A 15,563-nucleotide genomic window follows, 5' to 3' on the forward strand; every position below is an offset into this window, starting at 1 on the left:
GTGAGACAGCATGTGGGAGTTTTTCCCTTCAGTTAAGTTGTCCTAAACCTAAAAAAACGAACCACGTTTTAATGCCCGAAGTCAAGCTGACTTTTAAGAATTTGGGGGTCGGGGTTATGGTGACATATTCAGGAATTTGTAATATGTACTTTTCATTATCTAAGATTTCCTAAGGATGGGAAAGTGATATAAAAGTTAAACAAAAGTCAAAATTCACATGAACATATGAACATTGCTAAAAGAAAGTCATGCTCCAACCCTGAGAAATGCCATGGTCTTATTCTGTGTACTGTTACTGCTTTTGCTGTGACTCAACGAGTGCATTTGATTCGGCCTTGTGTCTGGGGAAGGTGTTCTGCATGGTTGCGTATGGGCAGCAGGGAGTGCTAAAGGCAAAAAACGCACTTTTTCTCTTCAAGAAAATGTGAAGATCCCCACGGTAATTCTATACAGGACTGAGAGGGTCAGATGAAGTTTGCTCGCCCACCAAGTTCAGGGTGTGTGTGTTTGATAAAGTTCTCATAGCAGAGATCTGAGACTTTCCCCAGTCTCAGCAGTCCAAAACACTCATCCGAATCTTGCTGACAGCGGACGGCAAGCAGATAGAGTTAATATGAGAAAGCTAATGCATATGAATAAGGTAAATGAAAGCTGATGAATGTTATCCCTTATCTCCATAAAGATTAGACTATTCCCTTGAACCTCTGTCAAGGACACACACAATAAAGAACAAATTTGAAGAGTTAGCTTGTCTAGCAATTTGATGGACGTCGATAAGTTTACATCACAGTTATAGATACAACGTCTGGACGGGGACACCGTGTATGATATGAACTAAAGTGCCGAGGAGGCTTCTGTTCATTTTTTTAACAGTTTGTCCACCCTCATGGTCATTGCTGAAAGAAATCTATGTGGATTTCTAAAGACCTTATAACAATATCCTGGAGCTATTTAAACATTAGAGTTATTAAAATGAATATGTCTATTAGGATCTTTTCCTCCCTTGAGTCTCCTGCTATCTGACGAGTATATATACTCTCATTCTCCTCTTTATTTTCTTGGTGTCAGATCAATCATGCACCATCCCAACTCAAGGTGAAACCCATCAAAGTGTCATTCCCCCATTGTCAGTGATTCACAAGAAACTCCGACACACAGACGGGCAGGCAGACAAACAGAAAGACAACATCAACAAGCGAGTTAGGGGGAAAACAAACAGCCATGAGGCCTGGAGAGATTAATCTGCTTTACTGCAGTTCCTCAAGAGGAAAACTGGGGAACTTCTCTGAGAACACAACTCGCTGCCATAAAGCCAGCCCATAAACATCATGCAGAAAAGATTAGGTCGCTTCAATCACTGAGATAAGATAAGTTGGTGAAACTTTGCCCAGAAGTTACTGGGTTGACAAACCTCATGAGGTGGCTTTCCTTTTGTAAATCAGATTTTAGCTGAGCGACAGAGTCGGCGCCTACGTTCACCATGCTGTGGACCGCGAGTCTCTGCGTCCTCTGGGCCTCATCGGTCCTCGGAGCGCCGGTAAACAACGAGAGACAGAAGGTGCTGCTGATCTCATTCGATGGTTTCCGGTGGGATTACGACCGCGACGTGGACACGCCGAACCTCGACCAAATGGCCGAGGACGGCGTCAAAGCCCTGTATGTCACCCCTCCGTACCTCACCATCACCAGTCCGACACACTTCACCCTCTTGACAGGTAAAGAGTTTCATTTTCTACAGCAGCGCTTCTACTTGGCAGGGGATCTGCATATCATGACAGAGTAGTAACCGCTCTGAGTTTACTTTGCAAGTATTGAAAAAGCCACAGGAAAAAGGAATTAGTCGTAATTGAATGTCCCAGGGTCCAACGGCTTTTATAGCTGAGTAAGATGATTATGCTTGGATGACTGAGGGAAGAATTCTCTGCTCCTTTTTTTTAAATTTTGTATTCTGACTCTCGAATCATCAGCGCCTGCTAAAAGAAATTTAACTTCCTTGAAATTAAATTCCTCTAATCTCCGAAGTTGGTCGTAAGACCTTGTCCAAAAGCGTCATGCCACTCAGCCCGTTAAGTTGATAGAATTTTTAATGTGAATGTGTCACGCTATGAATAATCAGAGCAAGCCGACTGACAGCGATTCTCTTCTGCAGGCCGCTACATCGAGAATCACGGGGTAATCCACAACATGTTTTTCAACACAACCACCGGAGAGAAGAAGTCTTACTATCAGAGTCAGTTTGTGGATCAGTGGTGGGACAATGGCACTCTGCCTATCTGGATCACAGCACAGAGACAGGTCTGCGCAGCACAATTTCCATCTCATCACTGTGAGAGACTGTTTTGCTGTTTACAGAAATAGAAACCATTTCTCTTGACAAAACACCTCTGAAGGCTCGCTGAATGATTTCAGGAAGATCACCGCAGTTAGACTGCAAATAATTCTGCAGGCGTAGATGTTAACGGCATGCAAATGACAGCTGCTCTAAGTTTGCTTCAAAGGTTAAGCTGTAGGTTTAAGAAAATTAATCAAAATCCGGCTATTACTGATGTGCTTTCCTAGCGTGTTGACCCACAGTATGAACAGATGTAGCTTTCACATACTTGTCAGCGTGTCAAGTGCATATGTCATGTTTATGTTAATGCGGCCTTGTTTTTTTCTAACCTTCCAGGGCCTAAAAGCTGGCTCTCTTCACTTTCCTGGCACAGCTTCCAGTTACCAGGGACAGTTTGTTATGCACAAGGAAGTGGAGCCGCAGCTTTACAACTACAAGAACGAGACCGCTTGGCGAGAAAACACAGATAAAGTGATGAGCTGGTTCAGAGACAAGAACGTGAACTTTGTTTCCTTCTACTTTGGCGAGCCTGACGGTACAGGCCACAGATACGGTCCGGACTCGAATGAACGTAGAGAGATGGTGAAACAAGTGGACCGAACAGTGGGCTATATTCGGCAATCAGCTGAGCGACACGGGCTGACTCACCGCCTTAACATCATCATCACGTCAGACCACGGCATGTCCACCGTGTATCGTAATGGTCTGGTGGAGGAAATCACCCTGTCAAAGATCCCAGGCTTTTCATTCGGGGACCTGTCCTTCCACTTGGTGGACTACGGACCTTCCGGGATGCTGTTGCCCAAGCCAGGCAGGCTGGAGGCGGTGTACAATGCCTTAAAAGGGGCTCATCCACATCTCCACGTGTACAAGAAGGAGGACGTGCCAGAGCACCTTCGCTTTACTAAAAACGATCGCATCCTCCCCATCATTTTATGGGCCGACCCTGGATACGTAATCAACGGGGTACGTTGACGGATGCTCAATTGTGTTTTTCACACTCTCACCTGACAAGCTGTCAGACAAGATCTTCAGCAGCAATCATACGTGCCAAATCTAACATTTACTCATGCCAGGGCATCACATAGTGCCATTTTTTTCAGCAGCTGCTGTGTGGTACAACTGTACGCAGCAATATTTCCCTCAGAGAGATAACAAGCTCGAAAGTCCACAAGTTGGAGAAGTGGAGGGTAAAGTTATAGGTTTATCAGCCAGGAGATGATAGTTTTGATTGTGTTTAGACCTTAGTCTTTTGCACTTTGATGGTTAGCTTCAGAGACTGTGAACATCCCCCGAGTCAAAGGTATGAGGATCAGAGCTGAGGTTAAAATGAGCAGTTTGGTTAACATTAACCCTTTGTACAGAATTACTGCATGTTTCGGTCACCAAACAGAAAAAAATGCAATGCCTAAATATATGAGAAATAATTTGTTTAACATGGGGCTAAAGCAAAACTGAACCCTAACCCTAGATAGGTCGCTGGTGACCTCGGGGATGTCAAGACGTTAAAACCACTTGCTCAGAGTCAAGAAATCATCAAGGTTGGCGTTACAGCATGCTGCTTTACAACAGTAAGCATGCATATTAATAAAAGCAAACACAACCAAACTAGAACGAATAAACTCCTACTTATTTATCTAAGCATGAGAAGCAATGGCCTTTAGAAAGCTGCAACAATATGGTCATTTCATAGGATTCCAGTGACTCCAGAAAGTTTACAACCACAAAAAGTGTGGTAGCAATTCTAGCTAGTTTTATAGTTTTACAGCAGCCTGTAGGTTTAAATTATGAAATGTGATTATGAACGTGTGTTTCAGCTATTTTACAGAGTAATGTGAAAGTAATCTAACGAGTAGGATAATGAATTACTGTCTCCTTGGAGGACTTAAGTAACGTCCTTACTTTTAAGAAAAATGTATATATGTAATAATTACTTTTGAGTAATGACCCATACAGCGGTCACAACAAAAAGGGGGAAGTTTCTCCAACAGCACAAAATTAATTTGCACAAAATGTCTTTGCTATAACTGCTACGCTATCAAAGCAAAGCTAATGAGACACAATTAAAATCGATAAATGATATCGATAACGGAATCTGAATCGATAAAGTCTTACCAGTTCTTCTTCCGTTCATTCACCCTCAACATAGAGAGCTGACATTTGTTCTCATGCAACATAATAAACTGCAAAGTGCAGCTTCGGCAAACATTCGCACTTCTTGTTGTAACTTATTAACAACCAGGCAATTTATGTGATTATGACCTACGTAGGTGGTCATAAGGATTCTAAATGACAAGCACTTCTATAGCGATAAAGAGCCAGATTAATTATCTGGTACATGCCATCTGGGCTTTTTTCTACAAATTTCCTCATTTCTTGACTACAGAAATAATTAAATTACTTAAATTCTGCTCATTGAAAATACTTAAACTGGGCTCTTTTCAGCCAGACGCAAGGAGTTAAATTCTAATCTTAGTACATTACAATTTTAATCAAGTGCATTTGCACGTCCTCAGGATAATCCAGGCCTTGCTGATGACATGCAGTACGCTCTCAAATGCTTCATGAAGCTATTCATGCCTCAAAATTCAAAATTAGCATTTTCATTTGGCTCTACACTCACTCAGTCACTCTGCTGTGCAGCAACTTTGCAAGCAAATGTGTCCATCAGTACTGAGAACCATTAAATCACAACTTAATTTAAAAGAGGAAATTTTAAAATTCTGGAATGTCCTAAAAACCCTGAAAAAGAGGAAAATAGATTTTTTCTTTTAATCCAGTGACAAAATGTGTTAAATCCCAGGTCTGTATGTTGGGACTGGAAATTTGGCTCTTCGTTCCCTCCATTTTTTTTATATACTCATTTTAGTTTGATCTAAGAGAAGGAAAAAAATGTCGAGATGGTTACATAACACAGAGACAACTGTGTATTCTGAATTCTGGAAATGTGTTGGAAAACTACTATATATAACATTTAATTATGAAACCATTTTAAATCTTTAAAGTATTTCATGAAAATGAACATTTTCGAGTTGGATTAACGGTCTCATTTAGGCATTATCACTGGCTGGCAGCAGTCACAAAGGGTGAAAGGGCTTTCATTGCACAATGTAGACAATCCGCTTTGGCTTGGTCAATACCTCCCTCTGCTGACTGACTGAGAGTAGACCAAGATGTGGACGTCTGTTGAGGTTTTATTTTATTTGACTACCTTTTGAAAGTTAGATTCTAATTGAATCTATCAAACTGGGTCAAGAGAGTTATGTTATCCATCCTGTCCTTGCAGTATTTCCCAGTTCAATTCAACAAGGGAGAGCATGGCTATGACAACCAAGCGATGGACATGAAGCCTTTCTTCAGGGCAGTGGGTCCAGCGTTTCACAAAAACCTAAAGGTGGGGCCCTTTGAGACAGTGAACATCTACCCCTTGATGTGTCACATCCTGGGCATCGAGCCGGAGGTCAATGACGGCCATCTCGACGCTACCAAACACATGCTGGTTACTAGCACTGCTGCTCGAGGTGAGTTTATATCAGACTAATGAGTCTCTCCCCGTGGCACTGAAAGTGTGTCGCTCCAACACCTGCTCCTTCATTACTGGGCCGATCATCCATCATTTCTGACTTTAGTTGTGTCCAAATCAGATGTAGGGTTGCTATAGGTTACAACTACAAATTACATCTGGTGTTCTCGAGGCGAGGTTGGAAACATTTTTTTCCTCCAATGAAGTCTAAAGAGCTCATATATGAAAGTAAAGAAAAGTAGAAAAGTTCACAAAAATCATCTAATCTTCATAAAAACAGCAGAAATGGGCACCTTACTACTGCTTTTGTGCTTTTCAGTCATTTGATATCTTCAGCCCAAGACCCAATGGTTACTGATAAATACTAAAACATTAATACAGGTTACAAATGTATCCTTTGATTTGGCTCTCAAAACAGAAGGAAAGAATTAACTGGTTAATTTGTTGATTTAATACACATTTGGTGTTTTATTGAGCATCTGACTGGAAAAATGGTAAATGTGGGAGTGAGTCAGCATACACTACATAGTAATAAATGAATATGTCAGCCAGAACAACTCACTGATGACTCATTGATGTGTTAAGTCAAAGTGAATCTCAAACATGTATCATCTCGCTGATGTAACAAGGCGAAGAAATGCTTATATCAAAACCAGATATTATTTAGTTAGTACAACCCACCTCTGATCTAAATAATAATAATAATTCTTCAATTATTCACATGTTGGTGTGTCTACTATCTGGTATCATCAAACTAAGGTAAGATACTAAATGTTATCGATATGATCACATATTTTTTTCAGTGGTCGCAAACACTAAAAGCTGATTGGCTCGCTTACTTTGACGTGTGATGTAATGATGAAGTCATCAGGTCAGGATGCACTCTGTGCCATTTCTTTTATTCAATTTTTATTATTGTTCTTTCTATTAAAAATTAGGTTAATATTAAAAATAAATAACAATATTACTTGTTTGACATAATAGGATTTTTCCCACCACTTGGGCCGACCCAAAACTTGTCAGACTGTCTATGAAAACTCAGACATTTTTATAAAAATAAACCTCAGACCTGTTAAAACTTGGCCTACATTTCAACAACTTGTATATGTAACTTTATATTTACAATAATGGATTGAGCAGGACGACACTGTTGTTCCCTGACAAACACTTTCTTCAGTCCTTACCACTGCAGTCCCCTCCCCCTTTAGCCACACCCCTAGACTGGTCACCACACAGATAACTGTTATGCTGGACAGCCATTAATATGCACCGATCTCTTCTTAGACACCTTTGCCTGCTGGCTTTTATGAAATATATAACAGAGCCATATTTAACTCTCACATTTGTAAAGCACAAAGTCATCACTGAACTAGCAAGAAAACAAGACACAGTCAGACAAATCACGCTAGCAAGACATGCAGATATAAACACAAATACGAAAGTTATAATATGTGGTTAACATAACAGTATACTGTCAATTTACCCCAAACAATGATCCTTTCTTAATTCTACCCAAGTACTTCTGTTGCTCAAACTGTTATAGAACAAATCTAAGGATATTGGCCCACACCGTTTTTCACACCATGTGATGAGGCACATAATCAATAGTGGGTCAATGACCCTCCATAAGAGACAGCTCCCACTAGGGCTTAAATACCTGGGTCTCTTCAGCATATGGTCTTATGACCGAAGAAGAAACTTAAAGAAGTCCAGGCGCTTTCTTTTCCAAGCTCCATGACCGGGTCGTCTTTGAGCTCTGAAAGCAAATAAAAATCGATACAATTAAATAACACTAACATTTTTTATGTCAGTACAGAAATATTAAAGAAAAAGGCTTCATAAAAAATTTAATCTTCAATGTGTGAATTTTTTGTTTTTCTTTCTTCTTTCAGCTGAAAGTAGTTCACACAGGAAGTACATGAAAAACGCCTTCACTGGACTGGCTGCGGTAGCTGGATTTCTTGTCATAGTGTTTGCAGCAGCAGTGGTCCAACGACTACTCAAGCAGAAACGCAAGACAAAGAGGTAATGACTTATTCATTCAAAACTGTTATACATCCAAGACAAATAAAAATCTATATGGTAAATGGCCTGTATTTGTTTAGCGCTTTACTAGTCCCTAAGGACCCCAAAGCGCTTTACATCCAGTCATCCACCCATTCACACACACATTCACACACTGGTGATGGCAGCTACATTGTAGCCACAGCCGCCCTGGGGCGCACTGACAGAGGCAAGGCTGCCGGACACTGGCGCCACCGGGCCCTCTGACCACCACCAGTAAGCAACGGGTGAAGTGTCTTGCCCAAGGACACAACGACCGAGACTGTCGGAGCCAAGTAAAATTTCTTTACTTTGTGTTTCAGATCAGGAAGTTTGAGAGATCTTCCGGAAAAAGAAGACGCACATCAAACTCCATTTTGAACATCACAATAATGAAGAGAGATTTAAAAGCAGCTCCCTGTGGACGGACCCTCTGCATGATTCTCTTTCATGGCAAATTGCATTAGAACCCAAAGAGCAGAGTGTAAATTATTATTTAAGCTATTTTCAAATAATACAAAGTGACAAGAGAAGGATCAGAACAAGTTTAACTGGAGATGCCCTGGTTTATGCATGAATGAAGAACATTTAGGTCTTTTTCAAATCTGCTGTAATTAAATGGGAATAAACATCCATAAGCAGTGCTGTGTTGGGACACTGGAATATAAACATCTGAGACCATTACCGTAACGTTATATTACTTTTATGTACTAAATAAACATAAAAGCCATAAAGCAAAACGAGGTGCTGGGGTGAGGCTGTGAGCAATTAAATTAAGATAAAAGGTGCTGAGAACAAAGTAGCGATCATCATATTAAGGCCATCGCGTCTCTACTTTCATTTAAAGAAGTGAATACACGTCTACGGTGGCTGCCAAGTGACATATTTTGAGGAACTACATACTCATCAGTTGCCGCCTCTCCTCGGATAAAAATGTCAAGTTAAACACGGGTGCTCAACACTTCCGGTTGTAACTTTCAACATAAATGTAAACCCTCCGGGTTTTTTATATTGTCTATATATCAAAAGTTCAAATATATATTTTGACTTGTACGCCAGAACCGTTTAGTTCTCATTAGCTGAGTCCTCATTTTTTTTCTTTTTAGCATAACATTTAAGACTTGTATGGAACTTATTTAAATACAATACTTTAATCAACATGCTGCCCTTTAAACTTGTACTACGTGAACTGGTTATTTAACTGGTTTACTTGCTTGAGTTTGTTTTTTGCGTAAAGCATGTTAAAATAAATCTTGTGCATAAAATTAACGGAATAAACTATTCTATTATGAAATCAATTTTTGTGTGCATTTTATTTTTTATTAGTCCTTTATTTATCCAGGTAAAAAAAAAATCTCATTTCCAAGAGAGACCTGACATCAAATATTATATATTCTGACTGTATAAGTTTTTAATTGTTTTTTTCTTGATATTTTTGCATTCATGTTAAGCGCAGTTTGTGTCGTTATATAAGCCTAGATGCTTTAAAAATTTTCTTGCGGGATAACAAATTAAAATTAGCCCTCTGGCTGAATTTTGGCACTCGGGCGTTCTTTTATTTTGAAGGCGGGCCCTTGAGCATCCGGTTTGGTCCCAGCGTAATTCCGCCGTGCGGGCGCCGCGCTGTTCTTTTGATAAAGGATTCTTATGCAAGGGCGAAGGCAGACATGGAGGAACTGAGCGCCGTGGGAGAGCAGGTTTTTGATGCGGAATGCATCTTAAACAAACGAATGAGAAAGGTCAGCGCTGTGAAACCGCTGTGTTAGATTTTATCCACGTATTTTTCTCCTATTTTACAAACGGTCTGTTTCTCTTTTGGGGGTTTTCTTTCAGGGAAAGTTGGAGTTTCTCGTCAAGTGGAGGGGATGGTCATCCAAGTAAGTACAAGTGGTGCTGCTCCGGCCGAAACAATGAAAACAACAACAGCGTGTCGCTTGTTGCGTTTAGCTAAACCCAAACTTTTATTTTTTATTTTTAAAAAAATAAAAGCACAAGAATCCAAATTTTAACAGCAGTAAAATGAAACTCCGTTATTTCCACCTGAGGGTTTTACACAATACACATTTGCTTCCTTTTGTTCGATATTTACGTTTTGGAAGTTATCGGATAGCCAAAGAAAACACTTTAGGGCTAATTCAGCTTTTCATACATCAACTTATTCATTTTAGTTATGACGTTTGGCTGATTTTATTCATCGTTTTTAAGTTTTATCTTTTTTTTGTCTTTGACTCGGACTGGGACATCCGAAATTCACGATGGTTACTTGATATTTATTTAAATGTATATATATATAAGTATTTCACTGTGCTGTTCCACTCGAAGTGTGTGTTATACGTGCATGTTTGTGCCTGTAAATCTCCACTACGCCTTCATTTCTTGTCACTTGCCCTCTGTTCACTTCACATTGTTGCTGTAATCCACCATCAATGCACACTGTTGCCTGCCAGCTCCATGGCTTTCTGTTAGAACCACATCCTTTGTGTGTGTGTGTGTGCAACGAAAGGGTGGGGGTTGATTATTTCACTGGTGACTGCAGATCAGAATGGGCCATTCACCAGCTCCTGATAAAGCGAGTGGTCATTGAAAAGGCCTGTTTTCAGTTTGTTTCTGCACTTAGCCCATTTAGTTATTTTCTCCTCAATTTATGCTCACTATCAAATTATTAGTCACTGAATGGGGCCACTGATGCAGCCACACTCAGGAATCAAGCTAACGGACGCTCAAACTTAAGTTTCAGATATAAGATTGAAAAACAAACAAGAAGCAAATTCAATAACTCGGCAGTGCAACAGCCAGCCTTTGACATCGTGTGCAGGCACCACCAACAAAGCTCTGCAAAACAAAGTTATTTGTGTTGATGGAAAAAAAGAAAAAGAAAATCTTCATTCTGTATTTTTACAACGTCCCACTCATGTTGGTAACCTCCGTGATCCAAAATAATGCGCTTACTTCCTTCCTCAACAAACACAACTGTGCTTGTTGAGGAAACAAAGGAAGTGTAAAAAACTGATTCGGTGTAGTACCTAAAGTCAGCAGTTTGATTGATGCCTCACGTATGGTGTGATGTATAGAATCGATCAGATTTTTAACTTTTACCCTTATGGATTACATATCTGTCATCCACTCAGTCCTTATTACTGTTTAATAAACCGTTTTTGTAGCTGTTTAAATCATTCTCAAACCACGAGTGCAGGGACAGACGGGTCTTCACTCTACATATTAAGATATTGTTTACTAATTAGTGTTTTATGACTTTGTGGTTACACGGGTCTGTTTGTCTCTATAAAGCCAAGCTGTCACTAGCTGTAGTGTTGTTTTAATCTCCCGAGTATTAGATTTCTGTTCTCGTCCTTTTTCGAGCTCACCTGAGACGTCTTTAAATAAAGTGAGGGACTGCCTGTGCTCAGTTTATGGCTGCTAGAACAACAGAGCCCTGTGTTGCTCAATGAATGGACTCTGTTGAAAAGTCATTTTCTAAATCTGGAAGCACTCCTCAAACTGTGGAGTACCTTTAGTTTTTGATTTGGATTAACACTAAAATGTGTGTTAATGTTTCGCCATGTCTGCTCACTTCAGACACAACAGCTGGGAGCCCCAAGAAAATATCCTCGACCCGAGACTGCTGGCTGCATTCAACAAGAAGTAAGTGTCTACGTTAAGATGTACCGCACTTTAAAGTTTGCTGTGCTACGCGATGCTGTAGTTGTTGCAGTCGTAACTCTGTTGGCATTTAAAACACACAACATTAATATGAAATATGTTTAATAATTATGACTCCTTGTTTCATGTTTGCTGACGTATTACAGAGAGCAGGAAAAGGAGCTTCTGCTGCGTAAAAGAGGGAAGAGGCCCAGAGGACGGCCTCGGAAAATCCTTGTAAGTCTGATTCAAAAGATGATTTTTTTTTGCAGGATTTAGTCCCAAACAGAGTATCTAACATTCCCTTCTTATTAAAAACATAGGAAAATATGCCTGAAGCTCCAAAGTCGAGCAGCTCCTCGTCTGGCTCGTCGTCATCCTCGTCCGATTCCTCGTCTTCGTGCTCCTCTTCCTCGTCGTCCTCGGATGATGACGACGATGACGACGGCAGCCAAGTTAAACAAGTCAGCCCAAGCGTGAGAACTAGAGAGCTGAATCCTGTCCCTCAGAAGAAGGCGCAGATAGTCATGGCGAAACAGGAGCCTCCCAAGAAACGGAGTAGGAAACCTCTGCCCTCCGAAGTGAAGGAGTTCCAGCAGAACAAGGGCCCGCGCAAGACTGCCAAAGATACGGATATTCCAGGAGCAATCAAGAAGCCGGTTCACCCGGCCAGCTTTACCTTCATGGGTTTCCACCGGGGCTCGGCCAGGGATACGGTGGGTGGTCCGAACAGAAGCTCCCTCGCCCAGGTCGGTGCTGTTAAAAACTCCTTGAGCTCCGTGGGATCTGGCAGGCCGTCGATCCAGCCTTCCTCTCTTCCGCTGAACAAGTCCAGCCAAAGCAGAAATGTCACCGAGAGTAAGCTTCCCGTCTCCGGTATGAGCAGCGGGACAAGCCTGGATTTAAAAGCAGCTCCTAGTAAATCAAAAGGCGTAGCAGCGCTGAATCTGAATACATCCAAACACCCCATTCAAGGAACCACTCAGCATACACTAAGCTCCCCTAATGGACAAAAGAAACCGGCCCCTGTGACGACAGCGCAGCGGATACCCGGTGCTAAAACGGTGGCGTCCTTGCCATCTAACGTCTCCTCCAATCAGGGCCTTCAGCCCCTCAACCTGCAGAACAAACTGGTGCAAAGCAGTGATGCTCCTGGAAACGGCACGGCACCAGTGTCAGGCCCCAGAAATGCTGCAAACCCAGCACGGAAACCTGTGACACAAAATCAAGAGTGTAAACCCCCAAAGAGTCCCGCGACCCCCGGAAGACTGCAGGCCAGAAAAACACAGCCCGGCACAGACAAGGACAGAGAGGTCAATGACATCCAGGCCTCCAGAGTCCAAGGAAGGCTGGAGAGGAGTGGCGTGCATAAATCCCCCACAGAGGCCCAGAGCCAGCAGGACAGGTCGGCCTCCAAAGACGGCAAAAAAGCCAAAATGAACGAGATGAGCACGGGAGAGGAGGAGAGCAGCTCCGACTCGGACCAGGATTCTTCCTACGCCGGACAGGTCGCGGTCCAGAGCCAGGACTGGAAGCCTACGCGAAGCCTGATCGAACACGTGTTCGTAACGGATGTTACAGCTAATCTGGTTACCGTCACGGTCAAGGAGTCGCCGACCAGCGTGGGCTTCTTCAGCATTCGCAACTGTTGAGTTGACTGCAAACTGAGTGGATTCAAGTTCTGAGAAAACTGAAGAAACACTCCAGGGAGTGAATGAATGAATGAATGAATGAATGAGTGGGTCAATTTGTTCTTTATCTTTTTGTAGTCAACGATAGACTGTGAGGTATTAAAAAAATCATTTATTGATAGTAATTATTTATTTGTTCGTGTAAAAAAAACAAAAATCAAACCTGATAAAACCTTTTCCCCCTGTGAGCGTTTCATCAAAATCACATTTAGCTTTGAGCTAAAATAGCAACGCTCCCCCACGGGCAGCTGAATCGGTGCAAAACATTAGCGCTCACACATTTATCCACATTGATCTTGTGTGTGTGTTTCTGTTTGAGGTATCCTCTGCTTTGTTATATAACAGCAGATAGAAGGAATGTCTTTATGAAGAAATTATGAAAGGCAGGTGTGAGCAGGAGGTTTAGCTTCTTTTATGGATAGCTCATTTAGGTTTGAATAATCTCTTAATGTTGTGAATCCATGTCGTTCGATAGCTCAGCCAGTTTAAATCTTAGCGTTGAGTCGATAGGGTTTATTTTTGTAACATTTCTGAAATTAGCTACCTCTCGTTTGTTCATTTCTTTGGGGAAAAAAATCCCTCCAGGGTATATCATCATTGTGTTTATATATATTTTTATATAGGTCTCAATGTATTGGACTTTGATGCTGTTTAATCTTGTGTTAGTACCAGCAACAGCTTCATTTCTGTGTACTAAAAAAAGAAAACACCACATCTGAACTGACTGTGCACACCATTATCACCTCAAAGAGAAGCTTCATTCCACAATGTAGCCGGTTTATCAGCGCAGTTTTCCGAATGGGCTGAAGCATGCACAGTCAGATACAGTATCTCCGTTTCCCCTCCGACGCTCAGATAAGACTCGGCCCCGGCTGAGGTTCGCTCTTCTTCCTTTGCACCGCTTCCACGAGATATTCACCAGCAACTTGCGTCTTCTGTGACTGGAAATTTTGGAGGAAAGTGCTCTTGTTGCAAAGATCGCGGGCCGTGGGCGTGAGGACTCGAGCCTTTCAGACACACCGGAAAAGGTCAGGCATGGACAGCTTAACGACAGATGACCGCAAAACAGCAGGTTTTATCAAGCGTGTACTGGTGATTCAAAACCGGTGCCTAGTACTGAAAGGGCTTTTTTTTTCTTTTTCGTTTTTTCCTGTTACTTGCAGCTGTGGTCTTCTCATTTCACCCCTCGTGCATGGGTTCAGGAGCTGCAGGCTCGGCCTCCCGGAGGGAGAGGGAAAAAAAAGGGTCTGTCTGATGTAACGGAAAAGAAACCGCAACAGTGTGCGCTACTTTCTGCTCCCTCGAGAGGAGTTCAGCAACAAAGCACTTCGTCTGAACTCCTGTGTCTAATCCTGCTCTGCAGACTGTGCCTTTCTTTCTCTCAGACTAAACACAAAGGCATTACCCCAAAGATAGCTAGAATTTCAGGTTGTTCAATAAAGGAGTTCTCCTGAGCATCCACTGGAGACTACACCGTTTCTGTTTCCTCGTCTGTATTCTTGTGAAACTGGAAGGGAAAAGAAAAGCCCTGCTGGATGACCTGTTACAAATGTAAAGAGAAAAAATATTTGTGGCCTAATTGGAACCATACGAGTGGTGTAGGTGCAGTTTACAGAAGTAGACTGCACTCAGCATCACCTTTTGTTGCATGTGTAATAGGTACATTTGTGGGTTTAGGGTCTTCTTCATGTGGCTGCAGCACACTGTATACAATGTAAAGCAATGCACCACAGACTGTGTGTGATATCTGGTGTCATCAGCACCGTGTGATAGACTACGGGGTAATGCAAGGTGTTAATATGACTTCTTATGTTTTTATATTTACTTGTTTTATTGATAAAGGAACTTTTCATATACATGTTGCTTTTTTTTTTAGATTACTAACCGTCTCCATTGAATGTTTTCCTTACTATTTATTTCAAATTAAAAGCCTTTTGGGGATAGCACAGTGTCATCAATCTTTGTATTGTACCAATTGTCAGAGTGACTAATAAAAAGGTACAACTCTTCAGTCTGGCTCGGGGTTTTCTTTAATTTATCGGAGAAGTCGAGACATTTCGTGGCGTTGGCCGCTTTGCTTTATATTTATATAAATTTAACATTGCAGTTTCAGACAAATCCCAACATTAGAATTAATAATACTGCTATTTTGCTACCATTTTCTTGTCTTCTTGCCATGCAACCAAAGTGAAATCCTCAGGTTAATGTTAGAGGACTTATTAGGTGTTGCCCTAAATTAAAAATTCAGTGAAAGAAGCCAGAAAAAGAAACAATTCTATGCATTTTAAGTTTTCTATCACTTTCTCTTGGTGCTGAGGAGACATTCAGAGTTTAT

The 15,563-nt window shown here is 41.5% G+C and overlaps 2 protein-coding genes across 2 annotated transcripts; both read left to right on the top strand.

Annotated features, from left to right (window-relative positions):
• Positions 1–1,443: 1,443 nt before the first annotated feature.
• Positions 1,444–9,196, top strand: LOC113021466 (ectonucleotide pyrophosphatase/phosphodiesterase family member 7-like). Its single transcript, XM_026166180.2, has 6 exons — positions 1,444–1,715; positions 2,150–2,295; positions 2,669–3,298; positions 5,619–5,853; positions 7,748–7,880; positions 8,222–9,196. Exons 1-6 carry the CDS (start codon positions 1,481–1,483, stop codon positions 8,277–8,279), a joined length of 1,437 nt encoding a protein of 478 aa, XP_026021965.2. The 5' UTR covers positions 1,444–1,480; the 3' UTR covers positions 8,280–9,196.
• A 326-nt stretch (positions 9,197–9,522) lies between these two features.
• cbx2 (chromobox homolog 2 (Drosophila Pc class)) lies at positions 9,523–15,239 on the top strand. The gene is made up of 5 exons (XM_026163997.2): positions 9,523–9,637; positions 9,732–9,775; positions 11,475–11,540; positions 11,705–11,774; positions 11,861–15,239. Exons 1-5 carry the CDS (start codon positions 9,566–9,568, stop codon positions 13,187–13,189), a joined length of 1,581 nt encoding a protein of 526 aa, XP_026019782.2. The 5' UTR covers positions 9,523–9,565; the 3' UTR covers positions 13,190–15,239.
• Positions 15,240–15,563: the final 324 nt, after the last annotated feature.

This window comes from Astatotilapia calliptera, chromosome 4, assembly GCF_964374335.1.
Source record: "Astatotilapia calliptera chromosome 4, fAstCal68.1, whole genome shotgun sequence".
NCBI lineage: Eukaryota > Metazoa > Chordata > Actinopteri > Cichliformes > Cichlidae > Astatotilapia > Astatotilapia calliptera.

What these genes read in the sequence shown, in the direction of transcription:
- cbx2 (XM_026163997.2), top strand. Translation starts at nt 9,566, where the DNA reads ATGGAGGAACTGAGCGCCGTGGGAGAGCAGGTTTTTGATGCGGAATGC. An exon ending in CTGGCTGCATTCAACAAGAA is followed by an intron (nt 11,541 to 11,704) that starts GTAAGTGTCTAC and finishes GACGTATTACAG; the next exon opens with AGAGCAGGAAAAGGAGCTTC. An exon ending in GACGGCCTCGGAAAATCCTT is followed by an intron (nt 11,775 to 11,860) that starts GTAAGTCTGATT and finishes TTAAAAACATAG; the next exon opens with GAAAATATGCCTGAAGCTCC.
- LOC113021466 (XM_026166180.2), top strand. Translation starts at nt 1,481, where the DNA reads ATGCTGTGGACCGCGAGTCTCTGCGTCCTCTGGGCCTCATCGGTCCTC. An exon ending in ACACTTCACCCTCTTGACAG is followed by an intron (nt 1,716 to 2,149) that starts GTAAAGAGTTTC and finishes TCTCTTCTGCAG; the next exon opens with GCCGCTACATCGAGAATCAC. An exon ending in CTGGATACGTAATCAACGGG is followed by an intron (nt 3,299 to 5,618) that starts GTACGTTGACGG and finishes CTGTCCTTGCAG; the next exon opens with TATTTCCCAGTTCAATTCAA.